At 38.4% G+C, this 25,085-nt stretch overlaps 2 protein-coding genes across 5 annotated transcripts in view; both read right to left on the reverse strand.

The window, feature by feature from the left end:
- LOC132159610 (gastrula zinc finger protein XlCGF57.1-like) overlaps positions 1-25,085 on the reverse strand; it is a 114,036-nt gene that overhangs the window by 84,170 nt on the left and 4,781 nt on the right. The window lies entirely within an intron of this gene.
- LOC132159608 (zinc finger protein 721-like) lies at positions 1,349-24,269 on the reverse strand. 3 transcript variants are annotated; one of them, XM_059569163.1, is made up of 6 exons: positions 23,921-24,269; positions 6,295-6,439; positions 6,042-6,064; positions 5,657-5,774; positions 1,614-4,905; positions 1,349-1,539 (listed from the first exon to the last, which is right to left on the reverse strand). In XM_059569163.1, the coding sequence occupies exons 2-5, from the start codon at positions 6,347-6,349 to the stop codon at positions 1,643-1,645; spliced, it is 3,459 nt and encodes a 1,152-aa protein (XP_059425146.1). In that variant the 5' UTR covers positions 6,350-6,439; positions 23,921-24,269; the 3' UTR covers positions 1,349-1,539; positions 1,614-1,642. The 3 variants fall into 3 exon arrangements, with proteins under 3 accessions (XP_059425146.1, XP_059425147.1, XP_059425148.1); XM_059569164.1 differs by lacking the exons at positions 5,657-5,774; positions 6,042-6,064; XM_059569165.1 differs by lacking the exons at positions 6,042-6,064; positions 23,921-24,269 and having other exon boundaries at positions 5,657-5,756; positions 6,295-6,410.

Genomic DNA, 25,085 nt, shown 5'->3' on the forward strand with positions numbered 1-25,085 from the left:
TTGCTCTTTTGTTGTTTTTATTGCTTCCATTGTACTCATTTGTAAGTCGCTTTGGATAAAAGTCTGCTAAATGAAAATGTAATGTAAATCATCACTACTCCAGGCCTAATGAATGATATTGGAGTAGTAGGCAAATAGATATGGCAGATTTGTTTTTAACACTCATCCATCTGTTATATATTTAATGCTAATTATTAACCCTAAATGAAATAGACCACTCCTAGTATGTTTTGTGGCACACAGAATGATACATTGTATTTAAAATTATTTCATTAATAAATTATGGGTACAATTGTCCCTAACCCCATTATTAATTGCTCTTAAAATTAACTATGGGTTTAGGGGGAAGTCGTGACCAAATGGTTAGAGTCAGACTTGTAACCCTAAGGTAGCGAGTTCGAGTCTTGTACCGGCAGAAATTGTAGGTGGGGGAAGTGAATGTACAGCGCTCTCTCCCAACTTCAATACCATGACAGAGGTGCCCTTGAGAGAGGCACAGTACCACCAACTGCTTCCTGTCTGCTGCAGCATAAATGGCTGCCTACTGGGTGAGTGTTCACTGCTGTGTGTGTGCACTTAGGAGGGGATAAATGCAGAGCAGTAATTCCAAGTATGGGTCACCATACTTGGCCACATATCTTCACTTTCACTAAAAATACGGTTGTTTAAAATATGTGCTGTAGTGTATAAACAAAATATGTAATCAATTTTACTTACCAATGGCCAAATGAAGTCTATGCCCAAAGCACTGGATTCTAGTCCACTGATCAAGCTCTACCGCTTTGATAATGTTGGTGCCATTGTCTGTTGTGATGGTGACCTGACGCTCTGCACAGAGGTCCCACGCAGCCAGTGCCTCACTCAAGCCCAAGGCTATGTTTTCTCCAGTGTGGTTGTCGGGGAAATACAATGTTTGCAGGCAGTGACTTTTCAATTCAATCTCCTCGGCGACAAAGTGCACAGTCAATCTAATAAACGGTTCACTTGTCCTGCTTTACCACAGGTCTGTAGTGGTTGAAAAGAACGTCACAGTAGCCATTGCCTTTTGAAATACACCAGATCAGTGTAGATCTCCCCGGCATCCATCTTCATTCTGGTCTCCTCACTAAGCACACAAGTGTTCTCAGAATGTATGTGTTCTCAATCCACACTTATTTAATGTAATTGCAACATTTTGGCATCATATAATCGCACAGGCTGACATCACGATTGCAATTGCAATACGATTAATTGTGCAGCACTAATTGTAATGAATCACAATTGTCTGTGGTCTCCCAGTGGCCACCTTCTTAGCATTTAGCGCTAAGAGATTAATTTACACACACACAATATAACACATATGCCTTCATGTTTTAAAAAATTTGTCTAAAACTTTATAATGAACTCTTGCAAACCTCAGTGTTCTCAAAATTGCCACTAACAAGAATTTGTAGATGAATACTTTAGCCTCCTATATGTTGTTGAAATTCCCATTTATTTTTGTGTTTCATTTCTGAGCCAGTTGGTGTATTGATGACTTCTGAGGAGGTACTGATTAATCTGTGAAATAATCAACAAAAAGATTAATCATTTGAATAATCTCTGAACAAAATAATTACTTGATGCAGCCGTACCTAGCACCTGGATGTACAGGATCAGAACTTTATCCAATTACTGTAATTTCAGACATGCACACATGTAATTTATGACAGATTAAAGAAGATAATTGAGTGAATCTCTTTCCACATGAATGGCAGTGATGAGGCTTTTCTCCAGTGTGGATCTTCTCATGTATTTGAAGTTGTGTTGACCGTTTGAATCTCTTGTCACAGTGTGAACACTTGTAAGGTGTTTCTGTAGTGTGAACAGTCTGGTGCTGTTCCACTCCAGTGTGGGTTTTTTTGTGTTTGTAAAGAGTTACTCTTCGTATGAAGCTCCTCCCACACTGATCACATGTGTATGGCTTCTCTCCAGTGTGGATTTTCATGTGATCATGAAGACTTTCTTTACGTTTGAATTTCTTCCCACACTGATCACACGTGTACGGCTTCTCCCCACTGTGGGTTTTCTTGTGTTTGTAAAGGGTTACTCTTCGTATGAAGCTCCTTCCACACTGATCACATGTGTATGGCTTCTCTCCAGTGTGGATTTTCATGTGATCATGAAGGCTTTCTTTACGTTTGAATTTCTTCCCACACTGATCACACGTGTACGGTTTCTCCCCACTGTGGGTTTTCTTGTGTTTGTAAAGGGTTACTCTTCGTATGAAGCTCCTTCCACACTGATCACATGTGTACGGCTTCTCTCCAGTGTGGATTTTCATGTGATCATGAAGGCTTTCTTTACGTTTGAATTTCTTCCCACACTGATCACATGTGTATGGCTTCTCTCCACTGTGGGTTTTCTTGTGTGCATCTAGTGTTCCTCTTTGTGTGAAACTCCTTCCACACTGATCACATGTGTAGGGCTTCTCTCCAGTGTGGATTTTCATGTGATCATGAAGTCCATCTTTTTGTTCGAAACTCATCCCACACTGAACACAGGTATAGGACTTCTCTCCACTGTGGGTTATCTTGTGTGCAATAAGGGTTCCTCTTTGTCTGAAACTCCTCCCACACTGATCACACGTGTACGGCTTCTCCCCACTGTGGGTTTTCTTGTGACTGTGAAGGGTTGTTCTTCGCATGAAACTCCTCCCACACTGATTACATGTGTATGGCTTCTCTCCAGTGTGGATCCTCATGTGTTCATTGAGGGTTCCCTTTTCTGCGAAACTCTTCCCACATTGATCACATGTGTGTGGCTTCTCCCCAGAGTGTCTTTTCATGTGTTTGAAAAGGTTTCCTTTATGTGCAAAACTTTTGCCACACTGATCACATGTGTGTGGCTTCTCTCCAGTGTGGATATTCATGTGGTATTTAAGGTTTCCTTTGTCTAAGAAACCCTTCCCACACTGATCACATGTGTGTTGCTTCTCTCCAGTGTGTCTTTTCATGTGTTTGATAAGGTTACTTTTTTGTGTGAAATTCTTTCCACATTGTTCACAAGTGTGCGGCTTCTCTCCATTGTGAATATCAATGTGTCGATTAAGCATTTCTTTTAGTCTGAAGCTCTTCCCACATTGTTCACATGTGTATGGTTTCTCTCCAGTGTGGATCCTTTCATGTATTCTCAGATAGTCTGGCCGTTTGAATCTCTTCTCACAGTAAGAACACTTGTAAGGTGTTTCTGTAGTGTGAACTGTCTGGTGCACTTTCATTGCACCATATGTAAAAAAAGTCTTCCCACACTTAGAGCAAACATGATCCTTCACACCAATGTGTCTTTTCTGATGTATCTTTAATGAAATCATCTGACTAAAACTCTTTCCACATAAATAACATATGTAAGGCTTCTCCTTTGTATGAGCTTTCAAGTGGTCCTTTAGAAATGTTATTTTGCTTTGGTCACAGTTTTCTAGTCTCTCTCTAGAATGAGTAAGCAGATGTTTTTTAAAAACACATTTTCTGAAACTCTTTCCACACTGATTACATGTGTATGGCTTCTCTCCAGTGTGAATCCTCATGTGTTCATTATGGGTTTGCTTAAGTCTGAAACTCTTTCCACACTGATTACATGTGTACGGCTTCTCTCCAGTGTGGATCCTCATGTGTAAATCAAGTGCTCCTTTTTGTGAGAAACTTTTTCCACACTGATCACATGTGTATGGCTTCTCTCCAGTGTGGATCCTCGTGTGTACATCAAGGGCTTGTTTTTGTGTGAAACTCTTCCCACACCGATCACATGTGAATGGCTTCTCTCCAGTGTGGATCATCATGTGTTCGTTAAGAGTTTGCTTAAGTCTGAAACTCTTCCCACACTGATCACATGCATACGGCTTCACTCCGGTGTGGATCATGACATGTTCACTTAGAGCTTTCTTAAGTCTGAAACTCTTCCCACACTGATCACATGCATATGGCTTCTCTCCCGTGTGGATCATCATGTGTTCGTTAAGAGTTTTCTTAAGTCTGAAACTCTTCCCACACTGATCACATGTGTGTGGCTTCTCTCCAGTGTGGATCCTCATGTGTACATTAAGGGCACCTTTTTGTTTGAAACTCTTCTCACACTGATCACACCTGTATGGCCTCTCTCCTGTGTGGATATTCATGTGGTCTTTAAGGTTTCCTTTAAACACAAATGTTTTCCCACACTGATCACATGTGTGAAGATTCTCTCCAGTGTGGATTCTCATGTGGTCCTTAAGGGTTCCTTTACGTACAAAAGTTTTCCCACACTGATCACATGTGTGTTGTTTCTCTCCACTGTGTCTTTTCATGTGTTTGATAAGGTTACTTTTTTGTGTGAAATTCTTTCCACATTGTTCACAAGTGTGCGGCTTCTCTCCATTGTGAATATCAATGTGTCGATTAAGCATTTCTTTTAGTCTGAAGCTCTTCCCACATTGTTCACATGTGTATGGTTTCTCTCCAGTGTGGATCCTTTCATGTATTCTCAGATAGTCTGGCCGTTTGAATCTCTTCTCACAGTAAGAACACTTGTAAGGTGTTTCTGTAGTGTGAACTGTCTGGTGCACTTTCATAGCAGCATATGTAAAAAAAGTCTTCCCACATTCAGAGCAAGCATGATCCTTCACACCGCTGTGTCTTTTCTGATGTATCTTTAAAGCACCCGTGTGACTAAAACTCTTTCCACATAAATAACATACGCAAGTCTTGTCCTTAGTATGGACTTTGAGGTGGTCCTTCAGGAAATGTGGTCTAAAAATTTTTTTACTGCTTTTAACTGCTTTTGTTTCACACTCAGGCCATGTTTTGTCTCTTATTGTCAAGGAGGATCTCCAGGATGCTTCTTCAGTTTTGACATGATGGTTCTCCCCCTCTTTAATCAGTTCTTCAATCTCTTTGTTCTCTTCTATCAAGTCTAAAATTAAAGAAAAAAAGTTTATTAAAAGAAAAGGCTTATAGAAAATCTTTAAAAAACACACACACACTATTTAGAATTTGTGCAATTACTTTCCTGTCAGTTGAGTTTGTGGCAAAGCATTTTGCAGTGTTTACACGTTGTTTATTACAAATTGCATACAATTTATTAAAATAGATGTTTAATAAACTACAAGTTGATTTCAAAATGCACCTACTTTTTTTGCATTTTGTGTTTTTACATTTTAATAAAATACTATTTTTCCCTATATATTTCATCATTGAGGATTTAAAAAATAAAATAAAATAAAAAAGTAAAAAAAATCTCATCTCGTCTCATTCTCGTGAACACAGTCTCATGTCTCCTATCATCTCAGATCGTGGGATAGGTCTTGTCACACCGCCAGGCTGATTTAATGCAAATATATGCAAGTTACATTAAAAATAACTTAATTTATTTCCATAAAAATAAAACAATATTATCTATATAAAAAGGTATAAATATGTGAAATATATCCGACAAATAATTAACAGATATAAAACTTATGTGAAGCAATCTTTCAAGCTGTTTAATGCCACTCAGCGGTATTGCATGCATCAGTCCAAAAGAAGTTAAAGAAAAAGTGCCCATCTATCCAAGTGTCTCACACGGCTCCAGGGGGTGAACAAAAGACTCCTGTAACAAATCGATGCTGTTTTGTAAGAAAAATATCCATATTCAAAATGTAATATTTAATGTAGCTTGTGCTCACTGTTGTAAATGGAAGCAGTTCCGGGCAGATGACGTATGAGTGCCATTAAACAGCTTGAAAGATCAAAGACTATTTTTAATACAACTCCAACTGGATTCTTCTGAAAGAAGAAAAAGTCATATGTACCTAGGATGACTTCAGGGTGAGTAATATGTGGGGTAATTTTCATTTTTGGATGAACTAACCCTTTAAGCACAAAAAAAAAAATAAAAAATAAAAAATTGGTTACTTTAGCCTACTAAGAGAAAGATAGCACAAAATTGGGGCTGAAAAATAAGAAAGCTGTTTCAATCTGTAAACATTTTCTCATTTTTGTTTTACGTTTAAATTTGTCACTGATTATGTATATGTATTTTTATGTTTGTTTATTTACTTTACTTTTTGTACCCCTGACTGCAGTTGTAATTCCTAAAAGTCAAAAAAAAAAAAAAACTATTCAAAACAACACAGTTGAAGACAATACTGGCTCATATTATTCATTTTTCATTTTTTACAGTATGTCTTTTCTTTTTGAAGGGGCCATTTTTGATAGCATTAGTGACTTATGTACTGTTAATGCCTTTAACTACAAGTGCCAGTACGCCAAGTAATGCATTAACTTTTATAAACTTAGTGAAGAATGAAGAATATACACAAACCTATTTGTTCTTCAGTACCTTCCAGTTTTATTTTGCAGGGTTCTGGATCAGTCATGTTTTCAGCTTTCTTTCATAAACCCTTTCATTAATTGTTGTGGGAGGAACTGAACTGTTGGTAAATTGCTGTGTAGTTGGAGGAGCAGATCTGCCAAATTAAAAAAAATACATCCGTTATCAAATTGATGCTTTCATTAATTCACACACATCATGCAATATTGCTTAACTTAAAATATTTATATTTCTATTTCACCATAGAATGTCTTTCAGCCTTCACAGGGCTGTGGAGGCCAGGTATTTAACAATTTAACAATAAACTTTATTATTCAAAATGAGTCTGATTAGTCTTATTATAAATGAGTGAACACAAATAGAACAAAATATATGTAACCTGAATTAAGAAATTAAACAAGGTAAATGTGTATGGCAAACAAGCTTCTGCTATAACCAACATGGGCAGGTTTATGCAGGAAGCACAGCTTTTCCAAATATAAACATCTAAAATGAATAAATAAAAATAATTAATTTTTTTAAATATTTTTTTTGATTTCTATAATATTTTGTTACACTGCGGGATGTGATGTGACCGATATAATAAGCATGAGTTCTGGGTAGCGGCACGGCCATTATAAACACTAACATTGAGTGAGTGGCAGCAACACAGGCTTTAAATGTAGGGACGCAATGATACCATTTCTTCAAAACCAATCCGATCCAATATTGAAAATTTGAGCCAGGCCTCAGGCGACGACCTCTCCCCCTCTGCCACCTCCTGTCTCCATCTGGAACTACTTTGCTCCCCTCCTCAAGATGGAATGTGCCGATGTGATTCTCAAAGACTCTATCGTCCAATACGTCCGTGCTACATTAGGCGAACATAAAGTGCACACTCACTGCTTCCCTGGTGCTCGTGTTCTTGATGTTTCTGTGCAGATACCCGCGATCCTGAAGGCCAACGAGAAACCTGGAGCGGTCCTGCTACACTCCGAGGTTAACAACACCACGCTGCGGCAGACGGAGACACTGAAAAGGGACTTCTGGAGCCTGATTGAGACGACAATCATCGTGCCAGGACAAGCTATGACATTTGGTAAAGGAAAAAAAAATGATATACAAATCTTATCAATGCTATCAAAACGCAGTCTAACACTAGTGCAGAGATCTGTAGAACACATCGACAAGGACACCAAAGGTTCAATAGAATTTTTGCTTTAAATGAATGGTTATTGTCATTGTGTAAACAGAAACTGTTCTTTGTTAATAATTGGAATCTTTCCTGGGAGCACCCTAGGCTTTTTCGCACTGATGGCCTGCACCCCAGTTCCAGAGTCATAGCAGAACTCCTGTGTAACAATATCTCCAGGAGACTACGCTACATATGACTAGGAAGCCAATTCTCAAATAATTGCTGATGGGTTTTGTTGTACAGCTGATGGCTGACCAGCTTAAATGATATAAGTACTTGGGCTGTCCAGTCTATTAAGACTGTGTCTGTTCCCTGAATAGTAAGGTCAAAATATAAATTGTAGGATCTATAAAAATCTGATCGTGATTAAACCAAAAAAATTTAAAATAAATGAACAAAAACTATTTTTAAAAGTTTGGGCATTAAAGGGATAGTTCACCCAAAATTTCACCTTCTTGACTCGAGAACGACTCCATCTTTTGTTTGTTATCTGGCTCGGCTCGGTGTTCATCTTCAGTTCTCTCTTCACAGCAGTTCAGTCAGTGTACTGTTTGAGTGCATGCATTACTCCGGGATATTGGTTTGTTTGAACTCAGAGGGAGTGCCAGCCACATTAAAAAAGTTAACAGCTTAAGTCATTTGTGGATTAATGCTGATTGGAGACGCGAACCGTTTAAAACGATTCGGTTCGATTTGGTGAACTGGTTCAAAAAGATCCAGTTACATCGAATGATTCGTTCGCAAACCAGATATCACAAACTGCTTTGTTTTGAACTATCTCAAAACAGACCTGGAAGAGAAGACAATGCTGAATAAAGTCGTCGTTTTTGCTATTTTTGGACCAAAATGTATTTTCGATGCTTCAAAAAATTCTAACTGACCCTCTGATGTCACATGGACTACTTTGATGATGTTTTTCTTACCTTTCTGGACATGGACATTATACTGTACACACAGCTTCAATGGAGGGACTGAGAGCCCTCGGACTAAATCTAAAATATCTTAAACCGTGTTCCAAAGATAAATGGGTTAGGAACTAGGTCTCACGGGTTAGGAACGTCATGAGGGTGAGTTATTAATGACATCATTTTGATTTTTGGGTGAACTATGGGCATTAACATTAGATCACTCACACCGAAAGCATTTATTCTAAATGAAATAATCACAGATAATAGTTTTGATGTACTCTGCTTGACTATATCCTGGCTAAAACCAAATGATTATATTGGTCTAAATAAGTCTACTCCACCAAGCTACTGTTATAAGCATGAGCCCCATCATACTCAGAAAACAGGATACAATAACAAATGTAGATTCTACAGCGTCTAATACTTCAGTTTCATCCATCGCACCCAAAGATAAACTGCAGTGCTTTACAACTACTATGGGACCGGAAGATCTAAATAAACTTATCACTGTATCTAAACCAACAACATGTTTATTATATCCTGTAGCCCCTAAATTACTGAAAGAGATATTATCTGTAGCAGAAGAACCGCTTCTCAATATTGTTATTGCAAGGGTTTTTCGATGGTGGAAATCCATTACTGAAATTTCCATGTTGTAACGGAGATCACAGCTGATGGATGCTTAGCAACGACAGACGCCTCAGGAGCGCAACTGCCCGAGCGATTTGGAAAGCTGGTCACTCTAGAGAGACGTTCTAAAAAATATGAGCAAATTTTTTTTTTATTGTGCGATTAATTGATTTATCGAATATGGCAACAGGCCTAAATACACCTAAATGCTTTTTTTAGATGCGGATACCAGAATTGTTTGCTTATGTTGGAATGAAAGACACAGATGAAGTGCTTCTTATTCTTATCCAAAAATACTAAATGGGTAAAAGGAGTTGAAACTAAACAAACTCTTGCTACTCAAGCTGTGTTTTATGAGTGTGGCAGGGCCGAGAGCCGTGGGAATGGAGCGAGGTCTCAAGTCCCACGGAGGAGATCTGAAGGATAAAAGAGGAGCAACGACAGTGAAGGACGAGAGAGGACCAGGCCTGGGTTTTATTTTGTGTTTGGTTTTTGTTTGTGCACGGCAGTCATCCACGAGGGGCTGTCGCGCTGTTTTGTGTTTATTTTATTATTAAAGCTTTATTTGAATGTCTGCCGGTTTCCACCTCCTTCCCGTGATTATAGAGTTTTTATATTGCTACTCTGGTGCAGAAACCCAGGAGGAAGGAGGGACGCGCTGGCCAAGATCCCTCGCCGCTGTGGTGAATCCGCGGTGCCATCGATCAGGGTGAAGCAGTCTGCCGCCATGGACGCTCAAGGCGGTGGGCTGGAGTGAGTTGGCGGGGGAATGGATGAACCGCGATGTGGAGGGGCGGCTGCCATCCGTTTGCCTGTAGGCCAGAGCCTGCTGCCATTCACTAGAATGAGGAGGAGCAGGGAACAGGGGACTCCTGCCGGCTGCCCGAAAGCAGAAGAGCCATTGCAGTCCATCGGGCAGCGGAGGAGTGTTGTGCCGTCCCTCGAGGGCCATCCAGTGCCGCCGCCAGGCACTGCGGAAGAGTTCACACAGCCGGTGGGGGGCCGAGTGGCAGTGTGTCTGGGAACTGAAAAAAATTTCTTTTTTTCTTTGTCCTCTCTCATTTCTGTCGCTCCTCATCCTTCCGTCTTTTTCTCTCGCCTCGTCTGTCTGTCCATACCCCCAAGGTTGCCGCAGCCACTGTGAGCGGTCCCCCTGGAGGGAGGTGGGGGGGGGGGGGGACTAGAGCGCAGTCTCGTGGGTACCCCCATGCCTGAGAGGGGCAATGGGGGTATGTGACGAGTGGGGCGGGTACTCTTACTTTCAATACTTAACTACGTTTAAGATTAAAAAAAAAAAACTTTGTATACTTAAGTACAATAAATATCCCATACCTTAAGACTTTTACTCAAGTAAAATTCTAAACGGTTAATTCAACTTCTACCAAAGTCATTTTCTGGTAAGATATCTGTACTTCTACTTAAAGTGCCCATATTATTCCTTTTAGACTATTACCTTTCATGCAGTGTGTCATGTAGCTATATGTGATCATAAACATCTACAAAGTTGTGAAGCCGACAATGCACAATAGATATTCTGTTTCGGCTCTACGTCATGAAGTAACACATTTGCTTGTCCACCCATATTTTAGTTCGCCAACTTGCCTGCCCACAAACACAGTAAAGTTTCTACGAGGTTAACATCATTTCGAGAAGATGCTGTTTCCTATGCTGTGAGGGAATTTTCTTTTGATTAGTACAGAGATGTCGCTACGGCTCTGGACCAATCACAAAGGACTGTGCCATGTGACCAATCACAGCAGTGAAGGCCCACGGAAAGGAGGGGTTTAGAGAGACTGATTCTTTTAACTGCATATGTGTGTCAGTATCTGTCTGTACAGGGAGAAGCTCTGTCTGTACAGGGAGACAGTCCCAGGATAAACGCTCAACTGCCAATGTCCAGCGTATCAGATATACGTATTTGGAGAGTTTATCTAGGTTTTGGAACCAATCAGAACATTTTTGACTTATGCATTGACGCAATTAGTATCCTCTGTCAGGGTATAATTGTTGTTGATTTTGAATTGTACGCAGAGTGGCCTACGAACTCCATTAAGAGTACTGAGTACTCTAGTCATAATTCGCTCTTCCAACTCTCGACAGCCCACCATTACAGAAAGGGCTGCCCCCGAGCTTAGGAAATAGGTCAGGTCAGTGGTTAGGGAACAGAGTATCCAAAATAAATTTGAGTTGAATATAGATAGTGATCATCTATATGCGCATATACAGATAGATACATAGGTTAAGGGAAAGGATTGATTGATCTGGGATGCATCAGGAAGAACCCCGAAAGAGCTAAAATTTTGATTCATGACACTAATTGGATTGGACCAGTATATGGAAATTATGGAATATACTTTGCAGTTTCATCAGGCAGAAGTCAAGTGCTGTTGGTAAGATCGCCGCCTCAATCCCTTTTTAGTTTATGATAGAAATATGACTGACAAATTAGGTAACATGCTCAGCCCTGATAGACATGATGAAACAGAAGAGAGCAAATGCTGTAAACGGTTTGGCTCTGAAGCTCCAACTTTAAAAATATTCTCTGAATTCATTGAAAGAATGGTCAGTCTGAGCTTCGATTCTGATTGAAAAGTTAAAACAAAAACCTGATTGGCTTTAAACAAAGAAAGAACCAGATAGATAAAAATTTCTAAATATATGTGCCGATTGGTAAAAAATCATCCCAGAAATAACTGAGTGATGATTTAATCTGATTCCTTGATATCATAACATCTGTTCTAGTTTCTATATAATTGTTGAAAGTCCTAACAAGGGTATTGAACAGAATTATGGGTTGGTGAAAAGACTGTAGACACCCAAATTGGCAGTAGCATTTTGGAAAAATTTAGAAGCTTGTTTTCTTTAAAAGATAAGATTGCTTTGACTGCAATGAAGCAGTTGTTTTTATCTCATGCTGGCCTCCACCATGACTCTGGCTCAAGCTGTAAAATTACCAGAGACATGTTTTGAGTGACAAATTTGTCACTTCTATATTTACTGGGCAAAAGATTCATTTTACTGTTGGATTGAAAAAAAAAAAAGAGTTTCATTTTACTCGCTAGTGTGTGTTCAAGGCTATTTTAAGATTAGCACATTTTCACTCACTGAACACTGACTGAGGACTTCAGAGTTCTCTCTCCATCAAGCAATCTGTACTTTTTCAGTTCATCTCAATGGACGCACAGTGCACCTGTATTTGACGCACTGTAAACTCTGTGTGAAGGCGCATGATTTAGAGAGAGAGCGAGAGTCTTACCAAGCTTAATCGATGCGCTACATGTAAACTATATTCTTTGTTGTATTTTCCAGTCAAAATAATGGAGTTCATTTAGAATTATTCAACTTTTTCGAACAAGCAGAAGATATGCCAGTTTCTCCGGTAGTGGGTGGAGCTAAAGCGCAAATGGCAATTTCATTGGCTGGTGCTCATCTATTACCGTCCCTGTTTTGATTTCAGCAAATCAGTTTGACCGAACGCAGACAACGTGATTAAAATTCATGAACCCAGCAGCTCATCAATTCATAGTGCATTCATTTTATATTGTTAGTATGACAGTAGAATAATTAGTAGTATTATGTTTTAATAATAATTAATATGATCTATTACTTTTTTTTTTTTTTACAGAAATCCAAAATGACAAATATGCATTCATACATGGTTATCAAGTTTTAGTCCTAATCACTAAAGTCCTATCATTAAATAGTGCTTAATACCATAATATAATGCTTGACTCACTGATTAAGAAGCTAAGATTTAAGAAGCTGTGCCATTTTATAAAGATAAGCTGATTGGAATCATATATATGTGTGTGTGTGTGTGTGTGTGTGTGTAAAATAGTCAGTCTGGAGAGTAAGCTAAAAATTTTAATAGCCACTGGCGATTATATTGCCAAGGTGTGAGTAGAGGGTTGCAAACTAAATGTTCATTTGTACATAAAGGCATTGTGCTAGAAATGATAATGATAAGATGATAATGTTGTAAACAAGTAACATAAACGGGGGTTTCAAAGTAACTTTGAAGACATGACACGAAGTAACATATATGGGTCAGATAACGCCTGACTAGGGCTGTAACGATATGCGATATAAAATCGATATCGCCATACGCAGGTCCACGAACCTGTATCGCGATGTGAGAAGGCAGAATCGCGACACACCCCTCCTAGAGTTATCCTTCCTGTCCAGATCCAACGCTACCACATTTTTAAATAACTATAAGTATTATTTGAAGTTAACATTATAAAATACGTTTGAAGGAGTCGATTAACGCGGATACGCGTTATGAGTCATTTTCTCCTGATAACCCTGAAAAGAACTTAAATTACACTTTCAGTTTTAATCATACAGATAAGAGCAATACATCAATCGAATCTGTAAAGGGTCTACATTTTTTTGGATACAGACATAATAACAAAACTTTGTGCACTTATAAAATAAAGATAACAAACAAGGTGTGCTGTCTGCAGCCTTTGTCTGCGCTGATCATCATGTACAAACACGTAATTAAAATGAACTGTAACTCCGTGAATACTCAACAAAGAGACATGAGAGAGTTATCTATAGAAAGCTTGACATGTCTACTTTTAAACTAAACAAGTGCTGCCGAAAATAAATATTCTGTGATAAAGTAATCCATATGAAAACAACGCGATGTCTGTTTTTCATGTCTCCCTTCATTATATCTAATGTGACCACGCCCCCTCGCTGACGCGCTATTCAGATTCAAACTGAAGCGCGCGGCTTGAATACGCCCACACAGAAGACAACGCAGCGAGACTGTTCTTCAAGTTCTTTTTATTTTACTGTTTGCTTCGCGATGAGAGGAATAACACATAATTCACCCCAAAAAGATGTGATGTGGTTGAGGATTTGATAAATGTATTTCCTCAGAAAAAAAAGAATGAAGTCCTCTATTCAGCAGAGATCATAAACATGAGTAAGTCTCTTTATATTTATTTATATACTTGTACTAGTTTTCACATAACGTGTAAACATTTTACTAGTTAGACTTTTTCCAAACTATAATTCCTGACTAAATGTATAATTAAGTGAAATAGTATGAAGTTTCAATAACAATATGCAATACTATACCATTCAAAAGCTTGATGTAAATAATATAAATGTAACAAATAAATGTAACTGTAACAAATGTAACAAAAAATGGTGTTCTTTTAATTTATCCACCCTAAAAAACCTGAAAAATTTTCTCAGCTCTTTTCAACATTAATAATAATAATGATAATTATGATAATAATAAGAATGTAAGGGTTACATTCTTTCTTGTCAATCCTCCCTCTCAGACACACAGCTGACTGAGAGGCTCATTATGCAGCTCATTATGAGGGCCTTTGTCTTCTCAGGAGTAAATCACAATGGTATTCATGATAGTTGACGCCTACTCGCATATGACTTTTACCAACAAAAAGTGTCTTAGAAAATTTAAATCAATATATTGTTTTCTGTGAGTGAGTAAACAAGATGATTTTCACATAATTTAGAAAGAAAAATTCTCAAAAATCCCGGGAACCATTGTTCTATGTGTTTTTTTTTTTTGCCTTATTCAAGTATTTTAACATTTTTAGTTTTTCACTAACCATGCATAACATTTTCTTTCTCAAAAATACAATCATGTACATGTATGCATTTCACATATTATTATAGCCCAGTTTGTGCTGATTACAGTAAGATTAGACTTTACCCATTTAGATATTTATAAGAAACTGAAAAAAGCACAAATGTCAGGGCATGACAAAACTTCTCCAGGCCCCAAAAATACCCTTAGACTCCAAAGGGTTAATAAAAATATATTTTTTTTCCTCAAAATATCTTTTGAATTGTTTTGTCAAAGCCCCCCCCCCCCCCCAATTAGAGGTTTGTATCGTACCGTGGGTCAAAAATCGTGATACGAACCGAATCGTGGGTTTGGTGTATCGTTACAGCCCCACGCCTGACAGATTTAAAATCAGTGTTGTACTTCCAAAGCCATGACCAGAATTAAGTGAATGAATAAATACAAGTTACAAATACAATGTAAAAGTAATGACAAAGACTGCAAAGAACTTTGAGAAACTTTTGAGTTGCAAAAATATAGTAAAATACAAATATAAAGATGTTTATTTGAAAATGCTTGTAATTTCTGACAAGTTTTATGCTGGGAAGAAATTATTAAAAAAAATAATGAAAATGCATTGCTACCAGTCCTGAATCCTGAGTTCTTTCTCTCATTCCAAGTCAGCTAAAATGCTGTTATCTGAGCCTGTGTTTTAAGTGATAAACTATTTATAGTAAAGCACAGTGTTTCCGTCAGATCAGACACTAATATGTTAAAGGTCATGATAAAAGGAGTTCAGATTTAATGCATTTAGAGGGCAATTGGTAGTTAAATGTTCAACTGCCCAATGCATTTAAGAAATAAGAGATTCTAATAAAAAATTTAGGAGCAATTGTTGAACAGACATGGGGTCTTTAAAATCATAATACAGAGCTATAGAGGTAATCATTTTGAATAGTTAAACAGTTGTATTGCTGTTTGTTCTATGACCATTAACTTATCGGTCTTATTTTTAGTCTCCACCATCATACAGAGCTTGATGGCTCCGGCTACAGAAGTAGCAGAACATTAAAATGATTGGACGTGTGTAACATCTAAATTCACTGAGTAATATCAGCATGATTGTTTGAAGATGTAAAATTAAATATTAGTGTGATTAACCTGTCTCAATGTTTTAACAACAATAGGTGCTGTCAATGGCTCTCATGGTTCTTGAGTGCACCTTTCCTAAGCTGCAGGAAATACCGGATTCTGGAAGAACTAGATAAGAGTCTAGGTAAAACCTACAGAAAAATGTTTAAAATCTTGAAAAAAATTAAAAAGTTAAAATCTTTCAGATTTTGCATCAAAAGCAAGCCTTGAATAGGAGCTGTTTTCAATATTATTGAATAAATTAAATAAATTCAATATTTAGGGAAGTCGTGGCCTAATGGTTAGAGAGTCGGACTCCCAATCGAAAGGTTGTGAGTTCGAGTCCCGGGCCGGCAGGAATTGTGGGTGGGGGGAGTGCATGTACAGTTCTCTCTCCACCTTCAATACCATGACTTAGGTGCCCTTGAGCAAGGCATCGAACCCCCAACTGCTCCCCGGGCGCCGCAGCATAAATGGCTGCCCACTGCTCCGGGTGTGTGCTCACAGTGTGTGTGTGTGTTCACTGCTCTGTGTGTGTGCATTTCGGATGGGTTAAACGCAGAGCACAAATTCTGAGTATGGGTCACCATACTTGGCTGAAGGTCACATCACTATTAGTGTGTCTAGTATGTGCGTGCATGAGGATGACCATTATATATTTTTGGGACGATTCTGTTCCGGTTATGTTTCGATTGTGTCACTAACCTCTGGAATGAGTAGGGCTGGGTAAAAAAAATAGATTTTTCGATTAATCGTTTTTTAAAATGTGGTCGATTCTAAATCGATTCTCAAAGGCCATGAATCGTTTTTTTCCCATATTTATTTCCGCAGACATTAAACGTAAGATTGGCGTTAATCTAATTACAAATCTTCTCCACTAGATGTCACCCTCTTATGTGCCTTGTGCGATGTTACCAACGAACCCGTCATTCATTCAGTCAGTGCTTAAAGCAGTGGTTCTCAACTCGCGCCCCATCACGAATTTAAATGCGGCCCAACATATGCTGAACACACACACACACACACAAAACTTTTGCAATTCACTTGAAGTTCAAACAAATAGTATCTGCATCTTAAAGCCTCTTATACTTTCTGCGTCCGCGAGTCCGCTATGGGCCGCTGGGAAGGCGTGAAGTAAAAATTGCCATCGAAGAGTGTGTGCCGAGACTCTGAGCAGACGAGCGCGTGGACAGGTGCGTGTGGTCAGTAGTCTTCAAGAGCACAATTTCACATTTTCAGGCAGTGTGAAGAAGCCCATTGCCAGTCGAACCTGTGTAATCCGTCAATAAAGAATATAAAGACAGCGATTTGCAATGATTCTGGGCAATTATTTGTTCGCATGTTTGTTGCAGAGCGGACCATCAGCGTGCGCTTTCGGAAGTATAAATGGAAGAAGTCCGCGTCTGCGCTGACCGTGTCTGCGTCCGGATTGCTCATGCGGAAAGGCTTTTTTACAATCGCAACTTCATTGTGCCGTTACTTCATCGAGCCGAATTTCACAAAATTGTTCAGCTCCCGACAGAATCAGGTGTAGTAGAATTATTATTTTATTTCAATAAATCTAATCGATTAGATATCATAATATTTAGGCTATAATATTATAAATCAGGTTGGTTTGTATTGGTGACGTAATGTGCGTGCGGCCCGCGAGACTTTTACTTGGACAATAATTCGGCCCGCTGGAAAAAAAGGTTGAGAACCACTGGCTTAAAGGGTTTCAGGTGCTTTGTCGACGTTGATGCCACCTTCAGATAAAAAGTCAGAGGTATGGAAGCATTTTAGATTTTGTAAGCAAGACGACGACGATAATGTTGTGGACTGTTCACGGTTCTTTTTTATACATATAGTATTTGTATTAAATCTATATTCATTGACTTGAATCGAGAATCGAGTATAGAAAATAGAGGTTAAGATCTTTGCCCGAACCCGACGGGACCCGATCGGACTCAATTTCGATTCGGGCTTCATTTATATCATTTTACACGGACTCGGGCTTGTGCGGTAAATGAGCGGTCATGTAATGTGTTTCGATTAGCGCGAGAAAGATGCAAAAATGTATGCTGAGTAGTTGAAACGGAGGCTTGCCTCTGACGATTACGTTTTGGTAACACCAGCAACTAAAGCAAAGTCTGAGGTTTGGAAAAGTTTTGACCTTGTTTATAATGAGAATCCTCGAATAATGAGCCAGAGGGTTATATTGCTGGACGCACCATCAGTGAGCGCAGGAACGCGCTGAAGACATCTACAGTGGATTCAATCATTTTCCTCCACAAAAACACGTAGGCCTTACCTAATCTTGGTGAGTAAATGTTTTTCAAATAATAACTAAATATTAATTGAGTCTTAAATGCATAATGTAGACTGAGTAGGCTATATGAGCTAATGTTGGCATTATTCTTTTATTATGTCAGCTGCTATGGCGAAGCAAATCCGGCATAGCCTTTATCTTAATTAATTTCATTATTGCCAAATACCCATCTTAATTTAGATTTTATCTTAATTACATTTTTTAAGAAAGACTTGTTTTTATTGGTGCGTTGGCCTATTTATATGCTAAATGAGCCTATGCTATTTATAGAGTGCTCAGATATTATGATGTTACAGAGGACTTATTTTATTTCTTTGTTCAAACTTCCAAGTGGCCTATTACGTTATGTATAAATTATGATAAAACATGTATAAATGACTCATTCCTGACAAAAGGCAAAAGAGCTGCATGCGTGCATACATTTGAATAATGTCGGCTTGTAAATGGGTTCGGGCTTTTAAAAAGCTGTCAATCAAAATGTACTTGTCGGGCTCGGGTCCTGTCGGGCTTAACTTTTAAGGCCCGATTACAGCTCTAATAGAAAATGGAATCGAGAATCGAAATCGAATCGATCTGGAACATCTGAATCGATACCCAGCCCTAGGAATGAGTGTTTTATCATTACAGATTGTCAGGAGAAATCAGGCTGGATTCAGGTGCGGGTAAACTCAAGGCTTTATTCACAAAGCGGAGACAGAGAAGAAAGAGTCACGTTCCACAGGTTTCACTCGCAGTGACAGGATGAACAGCAGATGAGTCACGTTACATAGGTTTCACTCGCAGTGACAGGATGAATAGCAGATGAGTCACGTTACTCAGGCTTCCCTCGCAGTGACAGGACGAACAGCTGAAGCTACTAGGAGCTATGGGCTTGTAAGAACTAGAGCAGAGAAATAAGCCAAACACACTGGAGCCTGAGGACAAGACACGACAGGGTGAGTACAAGAGCTGCTAGATGATCGGAGCTATTGGAACGAATAACAACAGTCTGACAATAGACAGAGAAACACAGGGAATAATAAAGGGGGAAAAATTAGAAGGACATAGAGAACAGGTGGCGAGCAATTACGGTTAACAACGGGGAACAAGGGAGGCGGGGAAAACACAACAGGCAGACGTGGTGAGCTGTCAAACCATCCCAACACACACACACACCCACACCAAAAAGACAGGTGATTAGCCCCGAGACCCGACACAGATGGGTTAAGCAAAATGGCTTTACAGAAGTCTGCAATTCTGAGTGTATCTAATGAAAAGAGAATACAGAACATGGGACAAGCTGTAAGTGGATTGGTTATCCAGCTCTGTCTGCTACTTGTAATAACGACTCCTTTATAATGCTGATTTGAATCACTCTCTGTATTAATGTGTGTAAAAGTGTTTATCTGATTTGGATTTGTGAAATTAAAGATTGCTGTACATAATGGGTTTAAACCCATGTCTAAATTCAACTGAGGGTCTAAAATTAAACAAGTTAACACTTTGTTATTCGAATGGTAAATGGTAAATAATATTTTGGACTTGATGGCAGAGAAACAGTGACACATTGGCTAAGTCACTAACCAAATTATCCAGAGATCACCCTCACATAAAGAAAGGCTGGTGTGAAGACAAAGGAGTGAATCCTGTTTATGTAATATAGGTTAAAAGCAAAAGGAGCTGTAAGGCTTTGTGGGTCCTCGAGGTCTGAGTGACACAATAGTTTGGGTTATGTAGAAGAGATAAGTTGAACAAAAACTTTTGGATCTGCTGGCTAACCATTGATGGAGGAATACTGTAACAAGAGGTTTGAATTAATTTAAATAGCACAGCAAAATTAATATTTAAACAACAAAATTGTAATAGGCTCTATGGAGCTGCTTAAGAACACCGGTCAAGTCAAATCAAATTAATATTGTGAACACTGACAGGGCTTTTGATAATGTATACGGTTTCAAAACAGATTTACAGAAACTGAGGATGTTTCTTTAATGAATATTTGGCCATTTAGAACTAAGCAATAGTATTGTTCATTTAGTAATAGTATTGGGAAATAGGTCTGCTGTTTTTTGGTTTATAACAATTTAGTAAATTAATATAACTGCCAAATGACAAACATGAATGAAAGGTTTTTAAGACACTGATCAGGTTGCTGACCTTTAAGCATTTCTAACTGACAAACCAGTGAGAACTTAATTGACTTTATACAAGGTACTGAAGATTTGCTTCTGAATGTGTCGTTAATTTAGTTTGAGTACAGTAATATGGTTTGTTAATTGACAAGATTTGCATAAAAAATTTATAATAAGGCATATAACTGAGTATGATTAACAGTAATGTCGTGATATAAAAATACATGCATCCGTGGTGAAAGTAAAACTTAATAAAAAGGCTGCCGCATTAAGTAATAACCTATGAACTGTTCTAGGTTTTCAAGGAAATAATGATTATGATTATTTTTATTTTTAAAGATGGCTCAATATTGGTCTTATGTTTGGTTTGTTTATTTTTGTTTAGATCACCATTGTGTTTTTAACAGCAAAATGGTCTTTAAGTTTGGAGTGAAAGGGTATATTGGATTTTCAATCCCTCTCATTGCACCATTGATCAGAAATTATAGATTTTCATAAAAAAAGGGTATCTTTACTGGGATTCAGGTTATAAGCAATGTCTGTATTTGGTATCTGTGAGGTGACTGAGGGTCTACCATATGTCAGGAATGCAATAACAGCCCGGCTTCCAGAGAATAATATATATAAGTTTATTGTAATGAGTTTATTTTTCGATATGACCAAATTAACTAAAATTCATCATAGTAGAAGACATGTAAAAAGAAAACAAATAAGGCAAATTTCTTTCTAAAGGATCATGAAAATTAATTAGTTATTGTGCATGCGGTTTTCTTCCATAATACATTAATGATTTGTTGAATCTGGTTAATGAATATGCAAATTTAGTCTTAAGGTTGTTGGATAAATGTTTTGTTTTAGAGGGTAAGTGTGAAGTAGCTGTAGTAGGAAAAGAGGTATTTACAAAGGTATGTTGATGAAAGCATGAATGGATGGAGGACACTTTTCCAGGTAGAGGGACACACAGAATGATTCACTGGAAAAGACTTTTGTGAAGAAAGACTAATGCAAGTGCAAAAATTGTGGGATTAGGTAAGTAGATGTATATGGGAAGTAAGAATGTATATGGGAAGTATTTTGTACAAAATAATGTGTTTATTACTAGAAATGTAAGACAGTACCAGATTTGTTAAGTATATGCACCTGCTTAAGTTGACCAACCCCTGACCTCATTTAGTAGACCTTACCCTAACATCAGTCTAAAACGGGGGACTGAATGTGTGGATGCCGAGTTGCTATATCCTTCAGATTGATATTAATTATATTATTACATTATTTCTTGTTTTACTATTAATAAAGTTACGGCAAGAGTGAAATGTGTAACCTTATGTGCGCTTATGAGATATTAAAGAATCCTGCTTTATGCTGTACTACTGCTCTCTAAGATGATGACTTCCATAGTGTGTGTGTAAAGCCTGGTTCACAAGGGACGATTTAAAAATTGTCGGCCGATTTTCCAAACCTGAGAGACCCCACACATGGCGATAAAAAATCATTGGTCTAACAGTTTTGGTCATACAGTGTGTGGTGTGATTTGACTCCCGAGCATTCCCAGGTTCCCATTCCCATTCCCAATCCCTCGAGATCAAACGTGACTTCAGAGTAAACAATCATGGCAGACGAAGAGGATGCAGTGGCCATAGTTTGTGCTTTGTTTTTAACCGAAAAAAAAAAAAACATAAGAAAAACAAGTAAAGGCAATGGTCAAAGAAGTGGAGACAACGCGAGCATGGACTATACTTGCTACATCATGATATGGAGGTGAGTTGTTGTTTTATCTCATAGAAATGTCGTTACGTACTAAACAGATTAATTACCATTGAAATAAACGTTCATATATTCGTTTCCATGTACTATGGTGGACTGCAGTTGTGGATGTAGTTATGCCCATCGACTTCATTTGTCCACCGGACTTTCTGGTGCGCCATGCTGCCGGCTGTTTTGATTTTGTTTCCCGGTACTTCCTCGCCGCCTCGTCACCTCGCTTTCTGATTGGCTACACGCCACAGTCCACAGGCTCCGTGATCGTTTGTCCTCGGGGGACACCACACACGAGAAGAAATTGGGCCAAATAAATCCAACATGTTGGATATCCCCGATTTGAGATCGGAGCGGTCCTGACGTCCTTCCGAGCAGAGGAGAGCAGTCTTAACACACCACACACGGCAGGAATATCTGATCTGATTATTTTACGATAATCGGAGCATCCTTAAGATTGTCGGAAGGGGTGAATCGGGGCTAAAATCGGCCTAATTATCCTGCCGTGTGAACCAGGCTTAACAAACCATACTGATAAAATTCTAGCTAGGGCCAGGCGGCCTTGAAGTTCTGATATGTTTTCTGCGTATGTGTTAGTATCTGTCTGTACAGGGAGAAGCTCAGACAGTCATCATAATTTACCGGAATCACAAGAAGACAATAGTGTGAGTTTAGCAGTGCGTCATGTATTCATTCAGATAACGGCTGTTATTTTCTTCTTAAGAAAAAAAATTAAGATTTGAGAACTTAAGAATTTAAAAAAATTGCACTTAAGAACATTCTTACAAACTTCTTGGAATTTATCCTAAGAAATTTCTCAATTTATTTCTTAAGAAGATTTTTGTGATTCCGGCCCCAGAATGGACTAAGAGAGTAGTCGTGTAAATTGGAATGCGGCTACTCACCCCAAGACCAAACAATCGCAATCTTATTTCGCCGCAGACACGCGTCAATTTCGCTTCAAACTCTTGCTTTCTACATGCGTCTGAGTGTGACTCCTGAGCAGGTTTTTGATTTGTTAACGCGGCGCCAATTGACGCCAAAGTTCAAAATTTTCAACTCGGCGCCAGATGCGAATTCCCCCCCATCCTTCATCCTTCGCTGCTTTGTACCGCCAGTCTGACAAGCGGGTCTGTGACCAGCACTGTAGAGCTGATGGACCGGATGACTGCTTGCCTGCGCTGGATTACCTCCACCCCCCTTTTCCTCTCCCCTGTTGCAAAGTCATGTGTTTATGGTGTATTGATTATGTGCTTTTGTTACTGAGGTGTTTTTCCTGTTCTCAAACTGTACTCCCAAAAGACCATATTCTGCATCTTGTTTTTTTCTCCTCCCTTCCCTAATGTTATGTTGTATTTATTCTTCCCATGTACTGCATTTCGTTGCCATGTACCCACATGTGCACTGACGAAAAAGTTAAATCTAATCTAACCATTGTTACCAAATGTACATACAGTTTAATAGGACTATAAATAATCACATAAGCCTTTTAAACAGAGTCTGAAGCAAAACTATTTAAAAACCTTGTGTAGGCTACTTTCTGCATTCTGGTATATAAAATAATTGTGCTTGTAAATGTCTCTTTATATCCCCTTATTTAGCTAAAGCATATAATAAAAAATGGAGAGAAAAAAATTGCATTGAGCCCCTAATTTTTTTTTTTTTTTTTTTATGTGCACGTAAATATTTCACCTTAAGAAGCACACGTGCTACTTGAGAAAAAGGTAGCGACAATACCTGAAACGTTCAAAAAACAAACAATGATGTGACTAAAAATCTATTATTTTCAATTCACTTATTGTCCGGATGGTCACACGGCGTATGCCTGTGTTAACAGGACAAAAGTGTGGGTTAAATACGGGACAGTTCCGTCATTCAGAATGGCTTGCAACCCTGCTGCTAGGCTAAATGTTTATGTCTGTTAGCAGATGCCAGAAAAGACGCACAAATAAGGCTGTACCAAATGAAAAACAATACAGAAATGACCATGTAAATGTTGCTTTAACAAGCTGTCTCTTTATAATTATATGAATAAACAAATTATCTCACCTCAGAAGATCCAGAGCTGTGTTATGGCTCTAGCGGTAACTTCTTTTATGTTAATAGCGATTGGCAAGCGAGTAGTGATGTCCGGTTCGCGAACGAATCGTTATATTTAACCGGATCTTCTTAGTGAATCGGTCGAGCCAGTTCACAAAATCGAACTGAATCGTTTGAAACGGTTCGTGTGTCCAGTACGCACCAATCCACGAATTATCCATATTAATCGGTTTATAAACGTGCCTGACAGTCCCTCAGACTCGAATTAAACCCATATCCCGAGTTATTCAGTTACTCGAACAGTACATTGACTGAACTACTGTGAAAAGAGAACTGACGATGAGCACGAGCAGAGCATCAGTTACCGTACACACGCCCACTGCTAGAGCCGTTTTCGTTCATGATTCAAGAATCGGATCATCACCGGTATATGGCAAGCCGTTTTGACTTTTTTTCATTCTGAGGATATGAATTCTTGATATCAATAATATCTTTTTTTACTAGTTAAAATTTTAATGATATTAGGAGTTATATTTCTGCTATTTTTGATATCAGCAATTATTTCCACTAGTATCAATGTTAATTCTTGATAACAGTGACATCATCACTTGCAGAAATTGAATTCTTGATATCATCAATTAAATTTCCAGTAAAAACATATTATCCTTGATATCCATAATTTATATCCTGGAGAGGCAATAGGCAAACCATATTGACTTTTATTAATCCGACGGAAATGAATTCTTGATATCAACAATTCAATTTTCACTATTAAATATGTTTATTCTTGATTTCAACAATTAAATTTTCACTAGTTAAAATGATAATTATTGATATCAGGGATTAAATTTTAACTAGTAAAAAGTTATAATTCTTTATATCTCTAATTTTATTTATTTTATTATGCCTTCGCATCTCCATTGTAACAGAATACTTTGCCACCTGTGATCCAGGGGCAAATGGCAGCAGCACTGGACCCCATATCGGTAATAGCAGTTGTTTCAGAAATTCTTCCCATCACAACTAAGGACCCAAAGCCACGTTCTGTCACTGCTGTTCCTCCTGTTTCTATCACAAAACGTACAAAGTTGGTATACCCAGTTTGAAGGATCCACCGCTGATAACTGTGAGAGTGGCTGGTGTCTCCATGATTTCGAAGTTCACAAGCAACACA

This window comes from Carassius carassius, chromosome 16 (assembly GCF_963082965.1).
Source record: "Carassius carassius chromosome 16, fCarCar2.1, whole genome shotgun sequence".
NCBI classification, from domain to species: Eukaryota; Metazoa; Chordata; class Actinopteri; order Cypriniformes; family Cyprinidae; genus Carassius; species Carassius carassius.